General features: G+C 43.4%; 1 protein-coding gene across 1 annotated transcript; it reads left to right on the top strand.

Annotated features, from left to right (window-relative positions):
• The first annotated feature begins 6,940 nt into the window (after nt 1–6,940).
• Nucleotides 6,941–20,622, top strand: si:ch211-195o20.7 (cytospin-A). The gene is made up of 12 exons (XM_054614050.1): nt 6,941–7,151; nt 7,589–7,708; nt 9,838–10,470; nt 10,685–10,737; nt 16,301–16,824; nt 17,195–17,291; nt 17,391–17,457; nt 18,225–18,285; nt 18,603–18,699; nt 18,854–18,970; nt 19,061–19,120; nt 19,246–20,622. The coding sequence occupies exons 2-12, from the start codon at nt 7,669–7,671 to the stop codon at nt 19,333–19,335; spliced, it is 1,839 nt and encodes a 612-aa protein (XP_054470025.1). The 5' UTR covers nt 6,941–7,151; nt 7,589–7,668; the 3' UTR covers nt 19,336–20,622.
• Nucleotides 20,623–21,396: the final 774 nt, after the last annotated feature.

Here is a 21,396-nt window from a genome sequence, read left to right as displayed (position 1 = left end):
TTGTGGCTCGCAGGATGTCGATCTGTCTGTTGTTCAAACAACCCCTTTCAGCCAAACTGAAATACACAAACTATTTGATGGATTGCCTTTCAATTTGGTACAGATATTCACAGATATTCACAGTACGCAAAGCAGGAATCCTTAAGACTTTGGTGACCCCGACATCTCCTCCAGCACCATCCACATGCAAAAGCGTCCACATATCCAGTTAAATATCTCAACTTTGACTGGATGGATCTGCACAGAATTTGGTACAGCCATTCTTGTCGTCGTCCCCCCCGAAGAATGAATAACTCTGGTCAAAGCGGATGTAATTAACCCTTTTATAATAACAAGGCATCACAACGTGACAATGAGAAGGTTTGCTAGTGGGGATGAACCTACAGAGAATTATCACTTGAATCTACAGTCTTTCTCAGCTTGAGCTTTATAGTGAGTGTCAGCTCCTCATCAGCTGTCTGCCACGCAACTTTTTAAGCAAGATGGTCAACATGGTTAATGTTAAACCTGCTAAACATCAGCAAGTACAGCCTCACAGTGCAGCTAGCATTTAGCCTCTTGGTCTTGTCAATATTTTGCTTCACCTTGCCTGTTTAATATTTCCAAGCATTGAAGTCATTAGTGGCTTTAGTTCTTCCTCTTTACTTTTAATGCTTTATGGTTTCCTTTTTCGTGCATTAAACCCAGTAGGCATCAAAACTTTCTGTGGCATCCCGACTTTGCGGCATTAATGCCAGAGTTTGAGAGAATTCATGGATGCATTAGCTGGGAGGCAGAGTTTGGTCCTATTACCAGAGATGAGGAGAAGGTCATTGCTGGCTACTCTCACTGGAGAGAATTCCTCTCTTGCAGCGAGAGAGACGTTATCAGCACAGCTACCTCATTATAGGACCTGACTCTGCGTCCAGGACCCCTAGGCTAGGGAAGGATATTAAAGCTTAAAGAAATCTGCTGACGTGGCAGGAGAAGCCAACGTCAACAGAAACGCATCCAAATCAAACCGCTTGGCAGATTCAAATGGATTCTAGTGGCTCCGATTTCAAATTACTTGGGGCTGGGACTCCTGTATAAAGCTATTAAAGGAACTGCTGAAGTCGGAAAACAGTTACACTCGATGCTACCTGAAGGAGTTAACACCTAACTCACATTGTTTTGATGTCAAACCCTTCAAACAGACAGATTAGGGAGGAAAAGTTAATCAAAACCCTCCTATTATCCTGTTATCTGCTTCCAAATTGTGTACATAACCAACCATCTGATTCTCCACACATATTCACTATATACATAGATGAATATGCTCTATTATGACTGGATGTTATATCTGTTGTAAAAATAATAAGAATATTTTGATATGTATTGGCATTCACCTAAATCTGGTAAATATATGCAAACTCTGCATTCATTATAAACAAAATGAAACCTAATCATTTCTTTTTTATTACAATTTGCTTGTATTCATAAGTTTCCACAACAACATTTTTAAAACAACAGCACTTATAATTTCAATATGATTCCACTAAAAGTCGGTATGCTGTGATGTTTAAGTGTCACCCAGCCCTGCACTCCATTCAACCTCCCTTCTGCTAAAACGGACTTCTTTGTCCCTGTTTGCCAGCTCCTGTAATCCCATTAGAAACACCACCTGCAGGTCGTCCATTCTGTAAAGCCAGGAGGGAGAGACGTTATAAGGGCTGGGCAGGCTTGTCCTGAATCAGATTTCTAAGCACAGGTTGAAGTGTCCCAGCGAATACTAGGACAAGCCCGCCGTCAGTGGGTTTCCCTTTCTGGGAGTCCGGGGAAGAGGAGCTTGAGAAGGAGAGAGCCAAGTGTTATCTGGTCTCTATCTTATTCCTGATTCATTAGGAGGACCATCGTTGAACGCTCCAGAAATGTTTTACAGAGTCCCAAGACTGACTCCGGGCTACATCAGGCTGCTGCAGGTGAGTGTGAGCGGTGTGGAGCTTTTGAATGGTTTAAAACAGGTTTTATTCATAAAATAAAGTCACACTAGTTTGAATCTTTCATTGGTACTTTGTTGTAAAGGCGAACAAGATTTAGGGCCAACTAGATACTGTAGCAAGAAAGATATATTTTGATGTGCTGTGATTTTCACTCTTAGCTGCATAGTGACAGTAAAGCTGTCCTTAGTGCCTGACAGCAGGAACATAAAGTGCTGAGTCACTGGAAGTTGCTTGCCAATGATCTTAGAAGCAGAAGTGGATTGCACTTTAATACAAATAATGTTGCATCTTGTTATGATTTAAGACCTTCAAAACAAAAGAGGCGGAAGGCCCTCTCAATGTCTTGGATTTGAAGCCTAGATTATACGGTGCGTGGCATTCTCTGTCTCTACTGGTCCTTAAGGAGTAGAAGGAAATGGCAGATGAAATAACTTTGACAGATCTGAGAGCAGCCATTGATGTAATGAAGTGCTTGCAAGGTGCTGGATTTTATGGGCTCGTACAGAAGTTTATCGACAGAGACACTGCACACCGCAAGTTGGTTCACTGAGCCTCATGCCGCCATAACACAGCGATGTATTCAGTGTCTCAACAGATTGTTGTGACAAGATGATGAAATACAGTACTATCATATCATATCATATACACACCGTCCTCAAATATGCGTTCGTTCCCGGCTCTGTCCCAGTGTGCCTTTTGTCTTAGCTCACAAAACACAATCACCTTTTTTGTGTGGTGTTGATCGCAAACAATGGAGAAACGCGAGCCTGTGATAGTCCATTGCGTTGTAAATGGAAATGGGAACCGGGTGAGTGAGCTACTGGAATGGCTTCCTAACCGTCTGTGACACAGCTCCATTTGAAACTGTGAAGTTTCTATTATTTGTGCCTCTGTGTGCTTTATAATTGTCAAAGGGCCCACTGAGGAAATTGCCCATAGTGCGAAATAGACGTGCCTATTGTTTGTCAAAAGAGATGGACTGCGATTTGGTAAATGAGAGATGAGTTTTTAATCTCTGTGGGATTGGTTGGGTGGGGTGGGGGGGGGACGACATATTGTAGATCAGTCAGATGATGCGGACAAATGTTTTGAAGCAGAGGGGCTGTTGATCTGCATCCATGCATAAATTTAGCACATTGACAAATCATAAATCTTTGTCAGGAAGGTGTGCTATATCTGGACTGCTCTGAGCTTTCATACTCGCACAATAATTAGGAAACCAGACATTCCTTCTGATTGCATTTCATCCTCTCCTTTCAGACCCAGGCCTACCATAATGTGCCCGTGACGCCCCCGGCTGAGAGGAGCATGCCTGGCATGGCCATGCTGCTGGGGGCCCTGGGGATCGGGATGTGTGGCTACAGCTCCAGGCAGTTGGCCCTCTACCACCGGCCCTCGGCCCGCGTGCTGCAGTGGGTTGGCACGCACACGGATGCCAGCACGGTTGGCGCGGCAGCCCACAGGACCCCCTTCCTGGACGTCAACCGCCGGGTCGGTGCCTGCCAGGAGATCCCACCCACCTCCTTCGTGGGCCAGAGAGTCCCCGCGAAATAACAACCTTTGCTGCTAGGTTGGATATAGACCGGCCAACATCTTAGGGTTGAGCTCCGGTAACCACACTTGTGCGCGACTAAGATTGTAGCTATGCTGGCCCCGCGTGTGGCCCATGTGCTCTCTGGAGCCGTGCAAATGTGGATATTTGACCTCAACCCTTTGTGTCCGCAGGAAGTTGGTTGTCGTATAGTAATAATGAATTCTGTGCAACACACATACAAAAAATAGTTGAAAAGCTACTGGATGGTATCAATTACTCACTTATATTAGAGTCTTTAATGCACCCAGAGGGCACTAAGCAATATGATTGATTTTATTACGTAATACCAAATACTAGGGCTGAATGTAGCTTAAATGAGCTAACATGTTTAATTTGGGGACATTGTGAGTCTTTTTGAGTGGCTGGCGGAAAAAGGGACTGACGCTTGGCAGTGCCCCTCTGTACGCAGATGGTTGGCAACTCTCTCTCTCTCTCCCTCCCTCCCCAGCCATGTGTAAGTGCTTGAGCACCACTTCCCCACCCGTGACTTCAAATTATTTCTTCTGAGGACAAGCAGGTGCCATCCATCAACAAGCCTTGGCATTCGCTGGCGCGGTCTGGCACCGGCTGTCAATCAAGAGACGGTGGAGGGAAGACACGGCTTGGTTTTGTGGCTGAATCCGTGACTCGTGCTTCCTGTGTTCGGAGAATTTAAATCCTCCAAAGGATTGGTCAAAGTTGTGAGAGAGGAGCAGAGAGTGGAAGAGCGGTTTGTGGACTGAAGACACTTCTTTTGATAGAATAAAATTAGGTACATTCTATATGAAAACCTGAACCATGTAAACAGCACACAAATACTGGATTATAAATCCTAATTTACCTCACTGATACACAGCGGGTGGCAGGCAGGCAAGGCAGAATGGCGATTCCTCCTGGATAAACCCGTGTCCTCTGCCGTGGATTAACCCAGGTGGAGAATCATTCCTGGCACACATATTACTCCACCTAATCTGGTATTAGAGACAAGAACCTGGTAGAAGCAGACAGTCCCTGTGCATCCCGACTTTGTACCATTCCCCCTGCAATGTCCACCATTCGTCCCACTGCCATACATGAATTAATTATTATAGGATTGGTGTTTCCATTTATGTTTACACCAAAAAATGTAGCAGTGAAAAAGGGACTTGAGATTTGGCGAGACACTGAGCGTGGTTGAGAATGCGTGCTGTGCCTTATGGGTAACACATACTGTCTTTAAGTGTACAGCCTCTTAATTTGACAAAAAAATATTACAAAAACTACTGAATGTAGCTAGTTTTGTGAGTTTTGTGTTTGACATATCAAAGTGTGATGGCACCAAGCCGTAAAAGGAGGACTTCTTCTATCTCCGCAAGCAGGGGACAGGAGGAGGAGGAGGAGGAAGTATCGAAGTACAATGGAGAGTTGTGAAAAAGTCGGATGGTGAGAAAGTTGAGTTCTTCATCACTTGAGAGGTCAGCCAGACCTTGTAATCCATTTTTCATTGTTTAAGTCTCCCTGTCTGTCTGCCAGATTGGACCAGCAGCCAATTGTGGCATTTTGGGAGTTTTTTAGAGCCCAAGTAGTGGCCCTCCAGAAAGCTAGCGCAGTAGGTCACCAACAAAATGGTCATAATCCACTCAGCAAAGGGGGCTAATGGCTCCAACTGGCATCAGACACTGAACAAACAACAGGTCGGCTTGCTCTGGACAGACTCACACCCATAAATAGTTTCATAATCGGGTTATGACGGTCGCAAAACAACAGGATATTCTGTCACTATATACAAATGAAAGAGAAATAAATTGAAAATAAATTGAAATGTTCTATGTTCTAATATCTGAGTCTGATAGTATTTGTCACGCTGGCAAGGAGCTGCCTTTTTTAGTCATTTTCAGGCATTGCACTTCCATGAATGTGAAATCATCGTGGGCTGGGGGCCAGAGGTTGTGTAATGCACCCGGCTGCTTTTGATGGATTCTCTCTTTACTGCAGTGGTGCACAGTGAGTACAGAGCACTGTGGAAACCTATTGATCTCAATCAGAGGGTGAGGGAGAGCTTGCCTCCTAGCTGCAGCAAACTTCCTGTTTCAATCGGCATTGTACAGTTTATGACGGGGGAAACTGACAAAAAAAATGAATATCCGAGAACATGTTTGCTGTTGGAATAAAACACAGGAGACGTTTGAAGGTGCAGTATTAAATATGCTAGCTTGTTGTGTGGGTGCCACACATCAGTGCTCATTCCTTTTAATCTGTAGAGGGCTTCAAACTCGACTTCAGCTGTGCCCATTAACGGAGAGATTTGTTCTGTTAGCAATATAATGAATGTTTAATGAAAAGATGTTGGAAGAGATTAATTAAATAAAAGCATTTGGCAAACATGCTGCTCTACTGTTGCACTTAGTCACACCTGTGGATTCGGTTTGTTTTGTACTGTGTTGTGCGATGAAGTTGTGCTTTTTGTACCAACAAATAAATGTGTTTTTAGTCAAAGTGCAATTCATGTTTTGCTGTAACTAGGCTTAAAGAGATTAGAGGCTGATTTTTTACAACTTTGTAACAGTTAAATCCTTCAGTTGTGTATATTTTAGTCTTCAGATACCCGTCTTTGTTATTCAGGTAAAGCTTTTCTTAATTCTACATGTCTTGACATCCACATCACATTATTATTATTAATTATTATTAAACAACAGCATAGCTATAATACGACCCATAATCAAATAAAAATCTAATATAATTAATTTTGGCCCCACACGTTATATGAGAAATCTGAATCTTTTAGTGTTTTAAAAACGGAATTTGTAGTGGATTTATTTAGTATTTTAGTGAATGTATTATTTGTACTGTATAATGAGTAACATCTTTTTTTAAATTAGCAAGTCACAACTTCCACTTGAACCTGTAGTGTAGCAGAGCCACAACAGGCCAGGGCTACTATGAAAATCAGTCCTAAAGACCTTCAGTGTTTGTTATATCCAATTTAATGCTTCAGATTTTGGGCAAATCCAACAGTTTCACTAATGCACTCATAAAGAGTAATCAGAAAAGTGATTTTGAGCACACCACCTTAGTTTCCAAGCGCTCACAACTCGGCATCTTAAAGTTAATAAAAAAAATCGACGTGTTGTAGAAGCCAAACACACACACAAAAAAAAAAAAAAAATCAAAAAAATGATAATGATCAATAATAATAAATGAGGAAGTTTGCATTTAAAGTTGTTTGTATATGAAAAAAAAAAAAATCCAATAAAAGTCTTTGGCCTGAAGCGGTGCGGTACAGTGGGTCAGTGGGTCACCGGCCTGTGATACTGGGGGCCAGAGGTAAGTGAGGAGGGGCCACACGGAGGAAACACGGAGCTCAGCCCGGTCTGACGCTGCCCTCCAGTGGACACATGATGCAGCGGATATATCGGCTCCTTCGGCCATCGATGTCTCTTTACCATAGAGTCTAGTCGCAGGGATCAAACAGTGCTCTGAGGAAATGCAGTTCCGTTTGTCCGCCGTCCCGTCTCTCCTCCGTGGGGACACACCGGGCAGGGCGCTCGGTTGAGCAGCGCGGAGAGAAGAAGAGTCCAACAAACTGCCAACAAACTGCCAACAGACAGGAGTTACTTAGTTTTTGTCCGCTTTGGAGGGTTTGTATTGCTCTTTGTATTGCTCTTTGTATCAAAAGTATCGGTTGTAACGCAGTGGGCGATACTTTTAAGTGACTCCTCTCAACACGCTTTCATGTGTTGTTGTTTTTTTTTTTATGGTTTTTAATCACATTTTTGTTGAGCAAACTTTGAGTAGTTGTGTTGTGTTCATATGGCGCGGGATGTATTCATCAGCTGTATTAACGTTCTCGCTCCGTGTGTCACATGTTGAGTCCCCTGTAAAGGGAATAAAGGTTTATTCAGTACAGAGCTGAGGTCACTGCACTGTTTCTCAGCTGGATAACAGTGCATTCTGAAAAATACATGACTTAATCATCTCTGTGTGTGTGTGTGTGTGTGTGTGTGTGTGTGTGTGTGTGTGTGTGTGTGTGTGTGTGTGTGTGTGTGTGTGTGTGTGTGTGTGTGTGTGTGTGTAGGTCACTTTGGTCTGAGCTGAGTGAAAAAGCAACAAGCACCTGCAGGGCCCCGTCAGTGGCCCAAACCCCATTACTGCAGTATGGGTAACTTTTCCAGCAAGGACGGCCATGGACCCACAGGTAGGTCAACACACACATTCTCACACACACACACACACACACACACACACACACACACACACACACACACACACACACACACACACACTAATGAGTCTGCAATGCTTTCTTTTATTTTTAAACTAGCTCTGGTTAAACCACTTCCCTTGACTATCCTTTGGTCTGTCTCTGCATGCTTAAATGGATTTCAAATGTTTGGCAGTACATACAGACGTGTGTGCGTGTGTGTGTGCGTGTGTGTGTGTGTGTGTGTGTGTGTGTGTGTGTGTGTGTGTGTGTGTGTGTGTGTGTGTGTGTGTGTGTGTGTGTGTGTGTGTGTGTGTGTGTGTGTGTGTGTGTGTGTGTGTGTGTGTTGGCCTCATGTTTTGAATTTTTCAAGCTTGAAGCCAGCACACCTCATTGCACTGAAACATATAGTAGAAGGAGGATTGTTCAGGAAGAAATAGAGGAAGAGTGAGGGGACTGTATAAAAGAGGGTCGGATAAGGGGTGATCAGGATGTAGAAGGCAACAAAAGGAGAAGCAAGCGGAAAAGGGTGTGTGAGTGTGTGTGTGTGTGTGTGTGTGTGTGTTGAGCGGCAGCAGGAATCTTGGCAGCCCTCCTGTGTGTTGCACAGTGAGTGGTCATTCTCCTGGCGTGCCTATGTGATTCGTTCGGGGCCAGCTGTGATGAATCGGCAGAATTCCCCGGCTGAGCACAAGGGCAGCGGATTAATCATAGGAAGCCTGACGCTATCTGACACACACACACTCACACACACACACACACACACACACATCGACTCACACAGGCCTCAATGGACACACGCACACTCCATTCAGTCAATCTGCCACCCGTGAGCATGGTTGTAGGAACCAAAAGCAGAGGTGGCATAAGAAAGTTATTAGACAATCTTCCCACTAATTTGGCTTTACAGCAGGTTTTGCGTTACTTTGCAAATACGAAAAAGGAAAAACACTTCATTTTACTAGCAGTGATGCTTTTGTCTAAACAAGGAATAGGAGGAGAGAAAAGAAGGATACACAATGCCCAGTGGTTCCCATAGCTTTTAAGATTATTATTACTGGCATGCTGTTATGGCCGAGAAGCGCTGAGCCAAAAAAGTAAAAATCACTTGTGTTATTGCAAGTTTGGAAATGTATTTGCAAACATTTGTCCTCTGTGTATTTGTGTCTGTTCCTGAATTTGAAGAATGAATGTCACACACAACATTGTTGATGAGCAGCCCAAGAGGAATGTCTGTATTCAGGCATCCATCCTCAGGCGCTTGGCCTGGATGTTTGCTGGTCTGGTCACCTCTCTTAATGGTGCTTTCAGTGTCAACATGCCTGACTAGTGACCACTAAGCTGTTGTTTTTTTTTCCAACAGTCTATCCATGATGCAGTTTCTCAGTCAGTTATTTTAATCCGTTTTGTTGTTTATTTATTATTCATAACTTTAAAGCCGTGTTACTTCACTTGGATGTTTGACCTTCACTGTGCAGAATGATGTATGTGCAGAGTTTTGACACTAGAAGGCTGTTTTTTTACAGTCATCTGCTGAAAAAGGAAAGTTTCTCTGTGCTCATCGTAAATCTTAGTTTAAGACCAGCAAGATTTTGGGAGCCAAATGCAGTCCAGTATGCAGAATGGACATCAGATCAGTGAAGCACAGGACATCTTGTGTTTAAGAGTTAAACTTCCCAAATCAGAAAAATGCACATATCTATACACTATGGATTTTTCAATTAGGGAGAAAAGAGCAGGTGTCATTTTAAATGAGGTAATGGCACTTTTTGTGGAAAAATGATATCTGACAAATTGTTATTCACAGCAGATTATAAGCTTTATATGTTAGGGGTAAACAGAAGTCACAGTTCAGTTCGTGTCCGGCTTTTTGAAGTTCGGTACAATGGGGGGAAAAAAACAAATGCATAAGGATACTGTTTTTTCTTTCAAAGACAGATACAATCCTTCTGCTCTTGTATTTACAAAATACGAGTTGCTTTTTCCTTGTCCCCGTCTGTATGGTGACAGTTAGGCACAACTAACAAACCATTAAAGCCCTAATATATGTATATCTTGAAAAAGGGGTTTTAAATTGTATTTGCTTTTCTTGTTTCTTTCTCTTGTTTTTTCTTTTTCTCTAGCTGGTGTTGGGGAGAGTTTCCACACTCCTCCTGCTTCTCCACAGAGCGATGGGCCTGCTTCCGGGCCCAGTTTCCCCCAACTCCATCACCCTACTTCCCCTCAACCTTCCCCTGCAGCACCCGTTTCATCGCCACCTCCAGTCCCAGTCCTCGCATCCAGTGGGAAGAAAGCACAGTCCAGCACCAACCCTACCACTTCCAGTGCCGCTCCTGAATGGAGGCCTCCTCCACCAGTCGGTTCAAATAGCTTCACCTTTGGCCCTGGAGTTAGCCCACTGCACAACAAGTCAGGGAGTACTGTGGGTAAAGGACAAGCTGCTCTGGGGAGGAATGTGGGTCATCCTACTTCCACCCCTCGACCTCAGGCCTCCCAGGGGAAGATTGTGGCCATCAGCCCCACAAAGAGCCCCACAAAGAGCCCCACAAAGAGCCCCTCTTCTCTGTGTGCCTCACCTGTGGCAGGCAGCTCTTCTGGGCCACACTGGAGGGAAAGGGACAGTGGTCTGAGTCAGTCTTTACTGCCGGCTCATGAAGCTGGGGACGGTCAGGGTGAGGAGCTGGAGAAGCTGCTGGAGGAGTGTAGGTCAACACTGGGCAACACTGCCAGTCAGGATGGGGCCACCAACACAGCGGGTGAGATATAATACTATATACTTTATATTCTGAAGATCAATAATATTCAGGACTGCAGAATTTTAGTTTGAGCATTAAAACTCCTCATTATTATTATTGTGGGCTTGACATTTACCTGCGTTGAGAAGGGAAAATCCATTTCCTTGACATTTTTTTTTATGTTGTAGTTGATATGCATGGGATGTCTTCTGACATTTCTGTATCCTTTCCTCAGAGATACTGAAGCATCTACTGACAGAAGTGAAAAGTTTGAAGAGTACTTTACAGGTGAGTTGCCCTAGAAAGTTTATTTTTTAAATATGATCATGCTACGCTATAAATACCAATCGCTAAATACCCCCTCCCCTGAACCCAATTGGCAATTGTAAGTAGGCCCGGTATGCTTGTATAGGTTTTGGTGTTTCTGCGTTGAAGCGGTGTACATGGACCTGTATTATGCCACCGGACCCCCCAAGAGGGTCCCCGGTCCACCCACCATAGTCTCACAAAGTCCCATGGGAAATACTGCCATTCCAAACCAAAAATACAAGAGTAAAAGTATATGGCATGGATTGAACAATGTGTTTCTCTGCTCTGACAGAAGCTACAAAGATTAGCATGTCCTGCTAGTTAGCTTACTACCAATACTACTATCATGTATGTAGCCATCAAGTGCTTATTTAAGGCGCGTTTTGTAGGGTTCTCAATGGAAAACATGTCAGCTGAAAACACTAAAAGTTAGCTCATGACTAAGATTTTACCAAACTATTGGAACTCACATAAGTTTAATTAGCTAGCTTGAAATGACCATTTCAACCAGCAAAACGCTGGCCCCCGCCTATAAATGAGAAGCCTTTGTCTACCACTGTCTGACGCGAAGTACCCATTATTTAAAAAATGTGTATGATTTTCGAGAGTGGTAATTTGACAGACATAGTAATGGTAATTAAGAGGAGTGGGGCTTTGCTCAGTCAGTTAGGTACCACTTTGACAGAGAAAGTACTTCGGTCTTAAAAAGTTCTTTAGTTTTCATTTCAAAGTTTGTCTTGCATTTCCCACCTTTTCCTATCTTTAGTACTAGTTTTTTAGTAGTAGTACTAGAAGAACATGCCTTTTTGCCAACACACTACAGTGGATAAGTATAGCCATGTAAACAGGAAGTAAGAAACTCCAATTATACACAAGTCAGAGTAGCGCTTGCGACCTTTCATCCAGGAGATAACACCAAAACACGCCCTGTCACCCTCCATCCCCCTCTATCACAAAAGGCCTCGCACTGGGCCCCGCAGCTTTGCTAATGAAGCTCTTCCTGTCCTCTGCTTCTCCTGAGAGGCCCACAAGAGGCAAACCTTTGAGATCATCATCTGTCAAAGTTTTTGTTGTAGCTCATACTTGTAGAGTTGATCCTAGATAGTTGCATAATTGGCTTTGGCTACCTTTTTGAAAGGAGAACATGAATCTTGAATGTTACCCGGACACCTGTTTGTTTCATTGTTAATTACAATGTTGCCACTATTTAGGATTGACCCAACTATTAGGTTCTAAACCCAAACCTGATGATGAAGAAACCATAATAATAAAAGTACAAACTCTGCAAGCATTCTTCAGTCCCATTGCTGGGGCGTTCCATGCTCTTATGAGGATGGTGATATGCTGCTGTAATTTCCTGTGCGTCGTTCGTTCCCATTTCTCGACCCTCCCTTATGAGGATTGTAGCCAGAGGCTCCCGGCTTCCTCTATAGCTGCCACAGATTACAACAGCTGGAATATGACCTTACAGTACGCCTCTGTCAATCCACATCTCTTTTCTCCTCCTTTCTCCCCCCTGTGACTGTCCTCACTTTTACTACTTCTACTTTTATGAATTTTTGAAATCATGATACTGCAATCAAGTGCCAATCTGACACACATGACAATCATGTACTCTTCTACTCCACACTTCCTAGTCACGTCTTTCTCTACTTGATATTCAATCCCTGCTCCCTCCTGTTTTTCCCTTCCTCTGTCCTCCACTTTCCCACATCCCTGTAAGGGACCTGGTAATATCAGCCTTCCACTGGCCAGCTGAACCTCAGAGAGAATGTGGTATGCCACTGAGAGGTAGCCGTGAATTAGAAATCGGGGGGGGGGGCAATCCAACACTGTGTTTACATGGGCCCTCGGTAGGGCGATATAAGCCTGCAAAGCTCAACTTTATGAACCCTCTCGGTCTGCTCTGCTGTCCTGGGAGGCCTTTTTTCTTTTTTTGTGGCGAGCCGGAGAAGGGGAGTGCAGTGCGGAGGAGGGGGTTCACATTCGGCTGTTCAGGAGACAAAACTTGTTTTGTTTTGTGCTGTGTGGCGAGATGGGATGGGGGGGGGGGGGGGGTGCAGTGACTGACCGGCTGTGTGTGTGCGTGTGCGTGTGTGTGTGCGTGTGTTCCACGTGAGACAGAAGGCTCACAGGCGCGTACAGATGCATTGAAAGTCTTGGCTGGTGCGATGGATTTTTTTTTTTAAAGCTTTGTACGGAGAAGCCTCCCTCCTCCTTCCCTCTACGCCGTTTTCTTCATTCCCTCATTCTGTCTGTTTCTTAGAACTGACCGCTCCTCCCTGAGCACAAGAACCCAAAACAATTACCCTCCAACGTTTGCTGCAAACTCTCCTCTCTATCTCACCCCTTCCTTCCGCTCTCTTGTCTTCTCCCCCAGCCCTCCTCTATCTCGCTTCCTGACCTCTTAAGTCTGTTCTTTCCCTTCCATCCATCTTTTCATCTGACCCCAAGTTGCTTAAGCCTTTTTTCGCTTTTAGCTCTGACGTCCTTGTTTTTTGACCTTTTCTTTTGTGTAATTTGAGTAGCCATTTTTCTTCCAGTCCCATTCTGTCGGCTACGCCTCTCCTCCACGTTTCTTCATCTGTCTTCATCCCTGAGTTCCCAAATGCTCCTATCTTCCTCTGTCTTTCCACAGTCATAATGTATTCCTGATGTACTGTAGTTAAACTGAATTCTGAAAACACATGATTACCCAATGTGCATCGAACTACGAAGGGTATTATGCGATGTACCATCTGTCTGTACTTATGCGCCCCGCCAGTCTTCAATTGTCTTAACCAACAAAAATGAAAACACTCATTCTTGTGTGTGTGTGTGTGTGTGTGTGTGTGTGTGTGTGTGTGTGTGTGTGTGTGTGTGTGTGTGTGTGTGTGTGTGTGTGTGTGTGTGTGTGTGTGTGTGTGTGTGTGTGTGTGTGTGTGTGTGTGTGTGTGTGTGTGTGTGTGTGTGTGTGAGGTGTGTGTGTGTGTGTGAGGTAGCTGGTCAAAGTTGTGTTCCCTCCCTCCTGGAGATTTAGTCGACCACAAAGCGCTGCTTTGGAATCAGTTCCAGGTGAGCGCTGCCGGAGATTTCCAAAGGAAGATCTCCAGGTTCCCTATGCTGTCTTTTCCTCCTCGCTAGGCTGCTCCAGCAACTCCAAAAGGCCCCGTATCTGGAGGCCACGGAGGCTGTTCACATGTAGAATGAAGACTTGGTGTGTTTGGGAGGAGCGGGGCTTGTGCGCATGCTGTGTTGAATTTGCAGCGCCGAGTTAATGGTGGTGACTTGGGAGCCTTTTTCTTTGATGTCTGTGAACATTTAGATCTGCAGCTTGTAGACGCTACCAGGTTATTTTCATGTGCCAGTCGGGGGGAATTTGCCCGTTTTGTGGAAATGAAATGTCCCTTAATGGCTGTAACGGCGTATTCAACTGCTTTTTTGAAAGCACACCACAGGCTGTTGAAAAGCTGGAGAGAGGAGCCATTACAGAGCTGGGATGTTTCCCCAAGTATGTATCAGAACGACTGGGTGTGGAGGTGAAGTAGGGACAGATGGTTGGAACACACACACTCACACTCACACTCACACTCACACTCACATACACTTACACACTTGACACAATCTCCAAGTGTGCTGTGCTGTGTGTGTGTGCTGGATACCACATCTGGTCTTGCAGTGGGGCACTGGGTCATCTCTCGAGGGAGTACGAGTGTGTTTTTGTCTCCTAAGACTGACAATCCACACCCTTATCTCAGTGTGAACCTGAGGAGCACTCCTTCCTGTTTCCTTAAACAGACATGCTCCAGTTGGAGTCGTGTCCAGATAACAAAGTCTCTGTGAAGACAAGATCCTTCAGGTCCAAATGGGTGTATTACTTAATATAGAAACTTCTCCAAACATAGACCACAATGCTAGTATTCATTTGACACATGTTGCCAGGGAGAATGTGCTCCAGCTTGCCCCTGAACGCGTTGATGTGTGTGAGAAAACGTAACAGTGTGGTTTGGTGGTAAGAGAGTAGAGGAGGTGTATGTGTGGGAGAGAAAATGGGAATAGGATATTTGTGTGTGTGTGTGTGTGTGCAGTGTAATCTAGTCCAGCTGTGGTCTTGAGTCACTGGTCAGACTTGGCTCAGATATGGCCTCCTCCTCCTCCACATCTCCATCCATTCTTCATCTAATTACCAACGTTCCCAACCGCTTCGTTTCTCAGCCCTCCCTCACATTTCTCCACAGTCTTAACAGTATTAAATCTGTGCGTGATTTCAACCACTTTTATTGTCTTTCCTCTTTGCTTTTCCTTCTTTCTCATTCCCTCCCTCTTTTTTTATGGTGATGGTTGCTTAACGTTTCTTTTAATGTCATGGTATCTTTTACCATCTGGCTTCCTTAGTTCTGAGAGCGTCTTTTGGTGTCTGGGGGAGTGTTTGTGCACGTCCGAGGCAATAATACTCCTTAAGAATGAAAACTGAAAACTGAACCTCTGTTAGAGTAATGGCCTTCACACACCAAGGGCTTTCGTTTTTTGGTGCGATTAACTCGTATGGCAATATATATTTTCCAAACTAATGTTTTTGTCATGAGTAGTTAACACAGAAGGCAAATTTTACGCTGCAGAATATATTTTTCCCGGAACAATGTTTATTTTTCTGAGCATTCACACCGCTTTCAAAGGCATCAGCCAATTACATTGTGTGGAATGGACATACGCGACACGTACACTCTACTGTACAACAACAGAGGCCCCATAGCCTACACCAAGACAGCTAACTTTATTATTCTTTTCATCCGTGACAAAGGCAGCACATTCCAGATCCACTCCTTTCTCTCTTAACTCTCAAAATAAAAGCCCTAAACATATAAATTGCATAACTGGATAAGGAACTCAATTTAACATGTTTTATTCATCAAGCCCCCGGTGTGAAATGGCCTTAAGGTTTTCATCTGACCATTCTGCTATTAACTTTTTAAAAAACACACTCCAAAAATGTTGCTTAAAATCTTTGTCCAAACTTTTTTTCTAAAACCTGAGAACATAATCTTTTTGTTTTTTTTCAGATGACATGAACGAAACCATTTGGATCACAATTCAGTTATGCCTCATTAGAATAGACTTGCCAGCTCCGTTTCTCTCTGCTTGCTGAAGCTTGTTGCACAGTTCAGTTCAACCAAGTCTCCAAATGAGGGCCAAATGGATATTTGATTGTTCATTTGATTATAGTCGTTGTCGGCTGAGGGTTCAGCTTTGTTTGTTCTGGCAGTCATTACAGTTTGGGTTTAAAATGGCAGTTTACTCATTTTGAATGCTTTGTATTTAGTTATTGTAGAAAAACGATTTGAAGAAGAATAATATTTGCCAACAGTTGTGTAGCAGAATGAATGGCCTGTTTAACTGATCTGGTCCCAGAATTAAATTTAAATAAGAAACTATTTCTGCTTCTGGACGTTCATGAGATGTTTTTTTTTAACCACAAGTATCAGTCCGTGTTCAAAGAAAGCATCATCAATCAGTTGGAAGAACAGTATTCCTCCTATAAACACTTCTATTTTTTCGCCTTTAGACGGAGCGTGGGGAATGGCTGCAGTTCCAGGCTGACCTCCAGGTGGCAGTGTCAGTGGCAGACCGTCTGAGAGCCGAGGCAGAAGAGGAGCTGACTGCGCTCCGAACGGCGCACAAGGATGTCGAGCGGGAGCTGGCTGCCTCCCAGCAGAGACAGAAAGAGGCCGATATGCAACTGGTGACCCTGAGAGGGGAGCTAAAGCAGAGCAGGCAAAAACTGGCCACTCTCACCCAGGCTTCAAGTCAGGAACCAGAGAGGCCCAATGAAGAAGCAACCAACAGCTCTGAAAGCAGCAAAGAAGGGACCGAGAGGGGCAGGGAGAGGGGGCTGTACAGGCCGGGGCAAGAAGGGACGGAAAGTAGGAGTCAGAACGAATCAACGAAGAACGTCGCAAGCGAGGAGGCCAGAACGGACTGTAAAGCTGTGACCAAGCGGTACCTGAAAAACGTGACCAATAAGGATAGGATCGGAGAGGAGGTGCGGTCCAGCGAGACGCGAAGGACGGTAACCACAGAGAGGTCAAGGTGAGTGAAACTGTTTGACCTTTTTTGGGAATACAGAGGAAAACACTACAGCATCATCTTGTGTAGGTGGCACTTAAATGTGTTCTGACAGGAAGATATTTCAAACCAAAGCCAAAGACCTTCCACATTTTTTGTCTCTGACATAGCAGTGGCAAATGAATAACAATCACCAAATTTGGTCAGGACTGTTAGAGTTGTTTCTTTTGACTGTGTTGCACAACTGCTCAACCCACAGGCCTTTTTGGGGCCACTTGAGGGCAGTTTGAACAGCTTTAGATACAGCTGGAGCATTGTGGAACACCTGTCTAATAAAAAAATGCCACTAAAAAGAGTTGGTTTGTTTATCTTACTATGTAATGTAATGTTACAGAAGCCTGTCCAGATTACCTGCCTCCTCAGGCTCCCCCACCATGCAGAATGGAACCTCCCAACCCCACACTGCCTCAACTATCGGCCCTACAAACAAGGTGAGATACTTTATCTTGAGAGGGGTTCTTCATTAGAGTTTGGTTGTTGGCCAGGTAGTGATTTTGACTGAATTTGACTGAATCTTGTCTGTTTTAAAGAACTCTGGGCAACTGAGAGGCCGAAGAGGTTTGGATTGGCAGGACAGCCGGTTGAGCACTGACACAGGTGTGTTTGTGTATATGTGTGTACAAAATGCTTGAGTACAATGTGTCACAGTATGCTTGGGTTTGAGGCCTAGTAGTTTTTTCATGTAACCAGTTTTACCCTAGTTTAAAGTACCCTGTGTAGTTTTTGACCACTAGCATCGCTATTGAACAATGCTTTTCACAAATGGGTCCCCATTATTATTGCAGACATGCCAACCTGTACGCATATTTCCTAGCAGACTAGCATTTTGACATCAAAGTACGCTGGCACAACTTTAAGGTATGCAAAGAGAGGCCTGTTTTCCTCTTCCTTAACAACTAAGTGCAATGTAACGGAGATATTGTTTATTCTCACACTGTGGGAAGCTATCTTCCAATAAAAAAATGACCAATGAGGGTTTACCTCATAAATTAGCTTTTGTATTGGACATGTGCATGAGGAAGCGCACGAATAATACAACGTGTAGCAATGTGCCAACCAAGTTCATGAAGATGAAACATGCTAGCAAGTAAACATGTTAACAACGCAGGATTTAAGATATTCAATAAATCGGCTTTACAAATGTTTTAGAGGAACGAATGCATTCATTCCAATCCAAGTGAATGCTTATCCTACTGCTTGTTCTGCTGCCACCAAGTGGCCAAAAAACAATGAATGCTTCTTTAAACATGTAGAAATATATGTAAGGGTGGTGTAGCTAAACCTCCCTCCTTCCACTGCTGCTTGGAGTGTTCATAATCCCAGCATGCTTTGGGGCAATGAATTACGGTTGCTTGTCTTCACAGGAAAACGTGAGGAGTCTCTAAACAAGTATAACTCTACCCTCACTGAGCTGCCACCCACCAAGTGAGTCCACACACATACACTCACACTGACAAACCATTTTGTCCAAGGGACCAGCCCGACTGCTACATCCTGTGTAAATCTAATTAAATGTAATTAGTCGTTTCAACCCTAGTACATTTGTCTGGCGAACTCATAAAGCTCGATATTGGGTCCAAAACACCTCTCTTACTTGGAATCAATGTGTTAATTAGGTTTTCCTGTCAATAACAGAGTCCACTATGTGACAAGATTTTTTTTTATGACACCCAACTGACTGACAACAACTCCTGCAGTGTTCAAACCGAGACATCCTAAGCCTTGCATCTTGTTGTTGTTAGGTCCCAGGATTGTTTCAACTTACTGCTGCGTCGCCATGGCGGCTCAAAGAGAAACTCGCTGCTCCGTTGGTGTCAGAGCCGAACACAAGGCTACAAGGTGATCCTGGACATGATTTAGATTACAGGTTTTCTGATTGGTTAAAGTGAAAAAGATTGGTGCAAAATGTACAAATGTCAGTATGACTGTTGCATCTTAACCCATTGGTTCTCTTGTGTTACTGTAATCTTTTCTGTCCTTTCCCTCCCTGCAGAATATCGACATCACCAACTTCAGCAGCAGCTGGGCCGACGGTCTGGCCTTCTGTGCCGTGTACCACACCTACCTCCCCTCACACATCCCTTACACCACTCTCACTCCAGACAACAAGGTAGGAACTGTTCCCCGCCGCTTGTAAACATATAGGACCAAGTGATTTATGGTGTTCAACTTCAACATCGATTTGTTCTGTTCTTTGTAGAGGGAGAATCTCAGTCTGGCATTCAAAACAGGAGAGACTAATGGGATTGCACAAACCCTGGTAGGTCCTTGGTGTCTTTTATTATTCAAACAAATCATTTTACAATAAAGCTAAGCTGACTTTTTTATGACGGATGCAAGGTTGATTTTGAGCTCATAAACATATTTGATATCTTTGCTCCATAGACGGTAGAGGAGATGCTAAGAGCAGGAGGTCCTGATTGGCAAAGGGTGCTGGGATATGTGGAGAGCATCTACCGTCACTTTGAGATGTGACCGCTGTAGGTACACTGACAGACAATCTCAACATAGTGGATCCTTATGCACTCTCCAAAGGAAAGAGTATAAGTTGTGATGGTTCCCTGAATACTATAATAAAACTTTTCTTGTGTGTGCGGAAACTGGATAAACTTCTGTTGTCAAAAGATGCAATTTGCAATGTTTTTTTATAATATCAAAATTCCCGATGAAGACTTCATGTCAAAACATAAAAAAACGTCTTTCAAATTAAAATTTGCTACTTTGGACTGAAGTCCCGTCTGCTTTTCATACGCTATGTAAAATGTCCTCTGACCAGGTGGAAGCTATGGAAGTGGCAAGGCACAAATTGTTGCAATTGTTGTATGCATTCTTATATCTGTCATACATTTAATCAGCTGACATTTGACTTGTATAACAATATGTAGTGAAGGATTCAGACACAGTGAAAATAGATAGCGTATTAGAATATGACCAACTGAGAAGGAAGGGAAGGATAATTAAAATGTTACATATTTAGCTTTCAGAAAATAAAGACTATCATTGACCACCTTAGAAAAATTAAGAATATGTGGATATTTTCTTGTAGCATCCTTATGATGAAGCTGTATGTTAAGGTAGAGTTGCTGTAAATGTCTCCACACTGGTACGTCACTGGCCAAAAGTACTGTATTACATCATGTCCTTTATCAAATATGTAAGCAGTCATTGTTTTATCTGCCAATGTGTTTAGCCTTTTAAGCTTGTCTGTGATGCTCTGCAAAGATTCTACTTCTTCCTGCTCCTTTTTAGCACTCTGTAAATATGCACTTTTGTCAAACACCTTGTTGGTGTACGAATGTAATAATGTACAGCACAGATGTTACATAACTGTTGGAGTCTTCTACGGCCTCTGTAGGTATTCAGTAGAGAGGCTGCAGACCAGTCAGATGTTTGGTCAAGTACAAATTTCGTGTTTGTGTCTTCTTAAAGTAACTGCAGTGCCTGAATGGCAATAATCAAAATCAGAAAAGTGCCTCCATACTAACACAAGTGTGCCAGTGCTGTCTCGGTGCTCAGGGATGTGGTTTACAAGAGTGACTTGAAAAACAAATACACGCCTACACAGGCTTCTGCATCCAGTTGCAACATCGTCTCACGTCCCAACTCACCCGTTCACCACACTGCTGCTGAGAAATGGAATAACAAGTTTCAGCAAGTGTATAGCAGAGTTTTGGTTTTTTTTGCCAAAGTAACACCATTGTTAAATATGTTTATATGTAACAAGTGTGAAAAGAATAATACCAAAGAAATAAAATTTTAATATGATGCAAATAATACTGTGTGGGTATTGTGTGACCCGGTGACTTCCAAAGAAAAACTGTCACTATATTAAACACTTACTATAATGAAAAGACTGGGCATAGTAAAGTATTCTCATCTCTTACAGTTTGTGAACGTTCTCATTTAAATTGGAAGAGGCACAGCTCTAAAGTGAGGAGATAGCCTTGACTTTACTACCTCCTGCTGGTGAAGAAGAGTTAATGCAGGTGTTCATTGTGCCCGTGTCATCAAGTTCCTTAGTGAAAATGTAATTAGTGCTTAGAGGTTAAAACATGGTCCCACAAAGTCAGCTCATCTCCTCCCTGCTGCGATTTTTACTCCAAACATTTTGTGTTCCATCTTTCTGTATCACACTTGCATAACAGTTCAAAAAACAAAAACAATTGTACTCTATATATGACGTCACCATTTTCTCCCAATACAAAGCCTCAATAACACCCTACTGTTAAAACTAATTTTGAATAAAAAGTCAAACCCGTTTAACACATACTCTAGCTGATCAGCAATGATATGGATTTGTTTTCTTACCACTCTGTATAAAGTTTTAAAAATGTTTACAAAAGCAATACAGATTCAAATAGTAGCATCTTAGTTCAAGGATAAAACTCTCAGGTGGTTTGGTGTCACACACTACATGCATGGCAGTGTTCTTTCTGACATTCAAGACGTGCTTTCTTCTCAGTGTGGTTACACCACTACGTCTTTCTCTATGGACAGGCGGGGATTGTCCTCCCTGAAAAGACAGATGAGACGCAT

This window comes from Anoplopoma fimbria, chromosome 15, assembly GCF_027596085.1.
Source record: "Anoplopoma fimbria isolate UVic2021 breed Golden Eagle Sablefish chromosome 15, Afim_UVic_2022, whole genome shotgun sequence".
In the NCBI taxonomy this organism is placed as follows: domain Eukaryota; kingdom Metazoa; phylum Chordata; class Actinopteri; order Perciformes; family Anoplopomatidae; genus Anoplopoma; species Anoplopoma fimbria.
The sequence above is the reverse complement of the archived record's forward strand: the minus strand, read 5'-3'. Positions and strand labels throughout refer to the sequence as shown.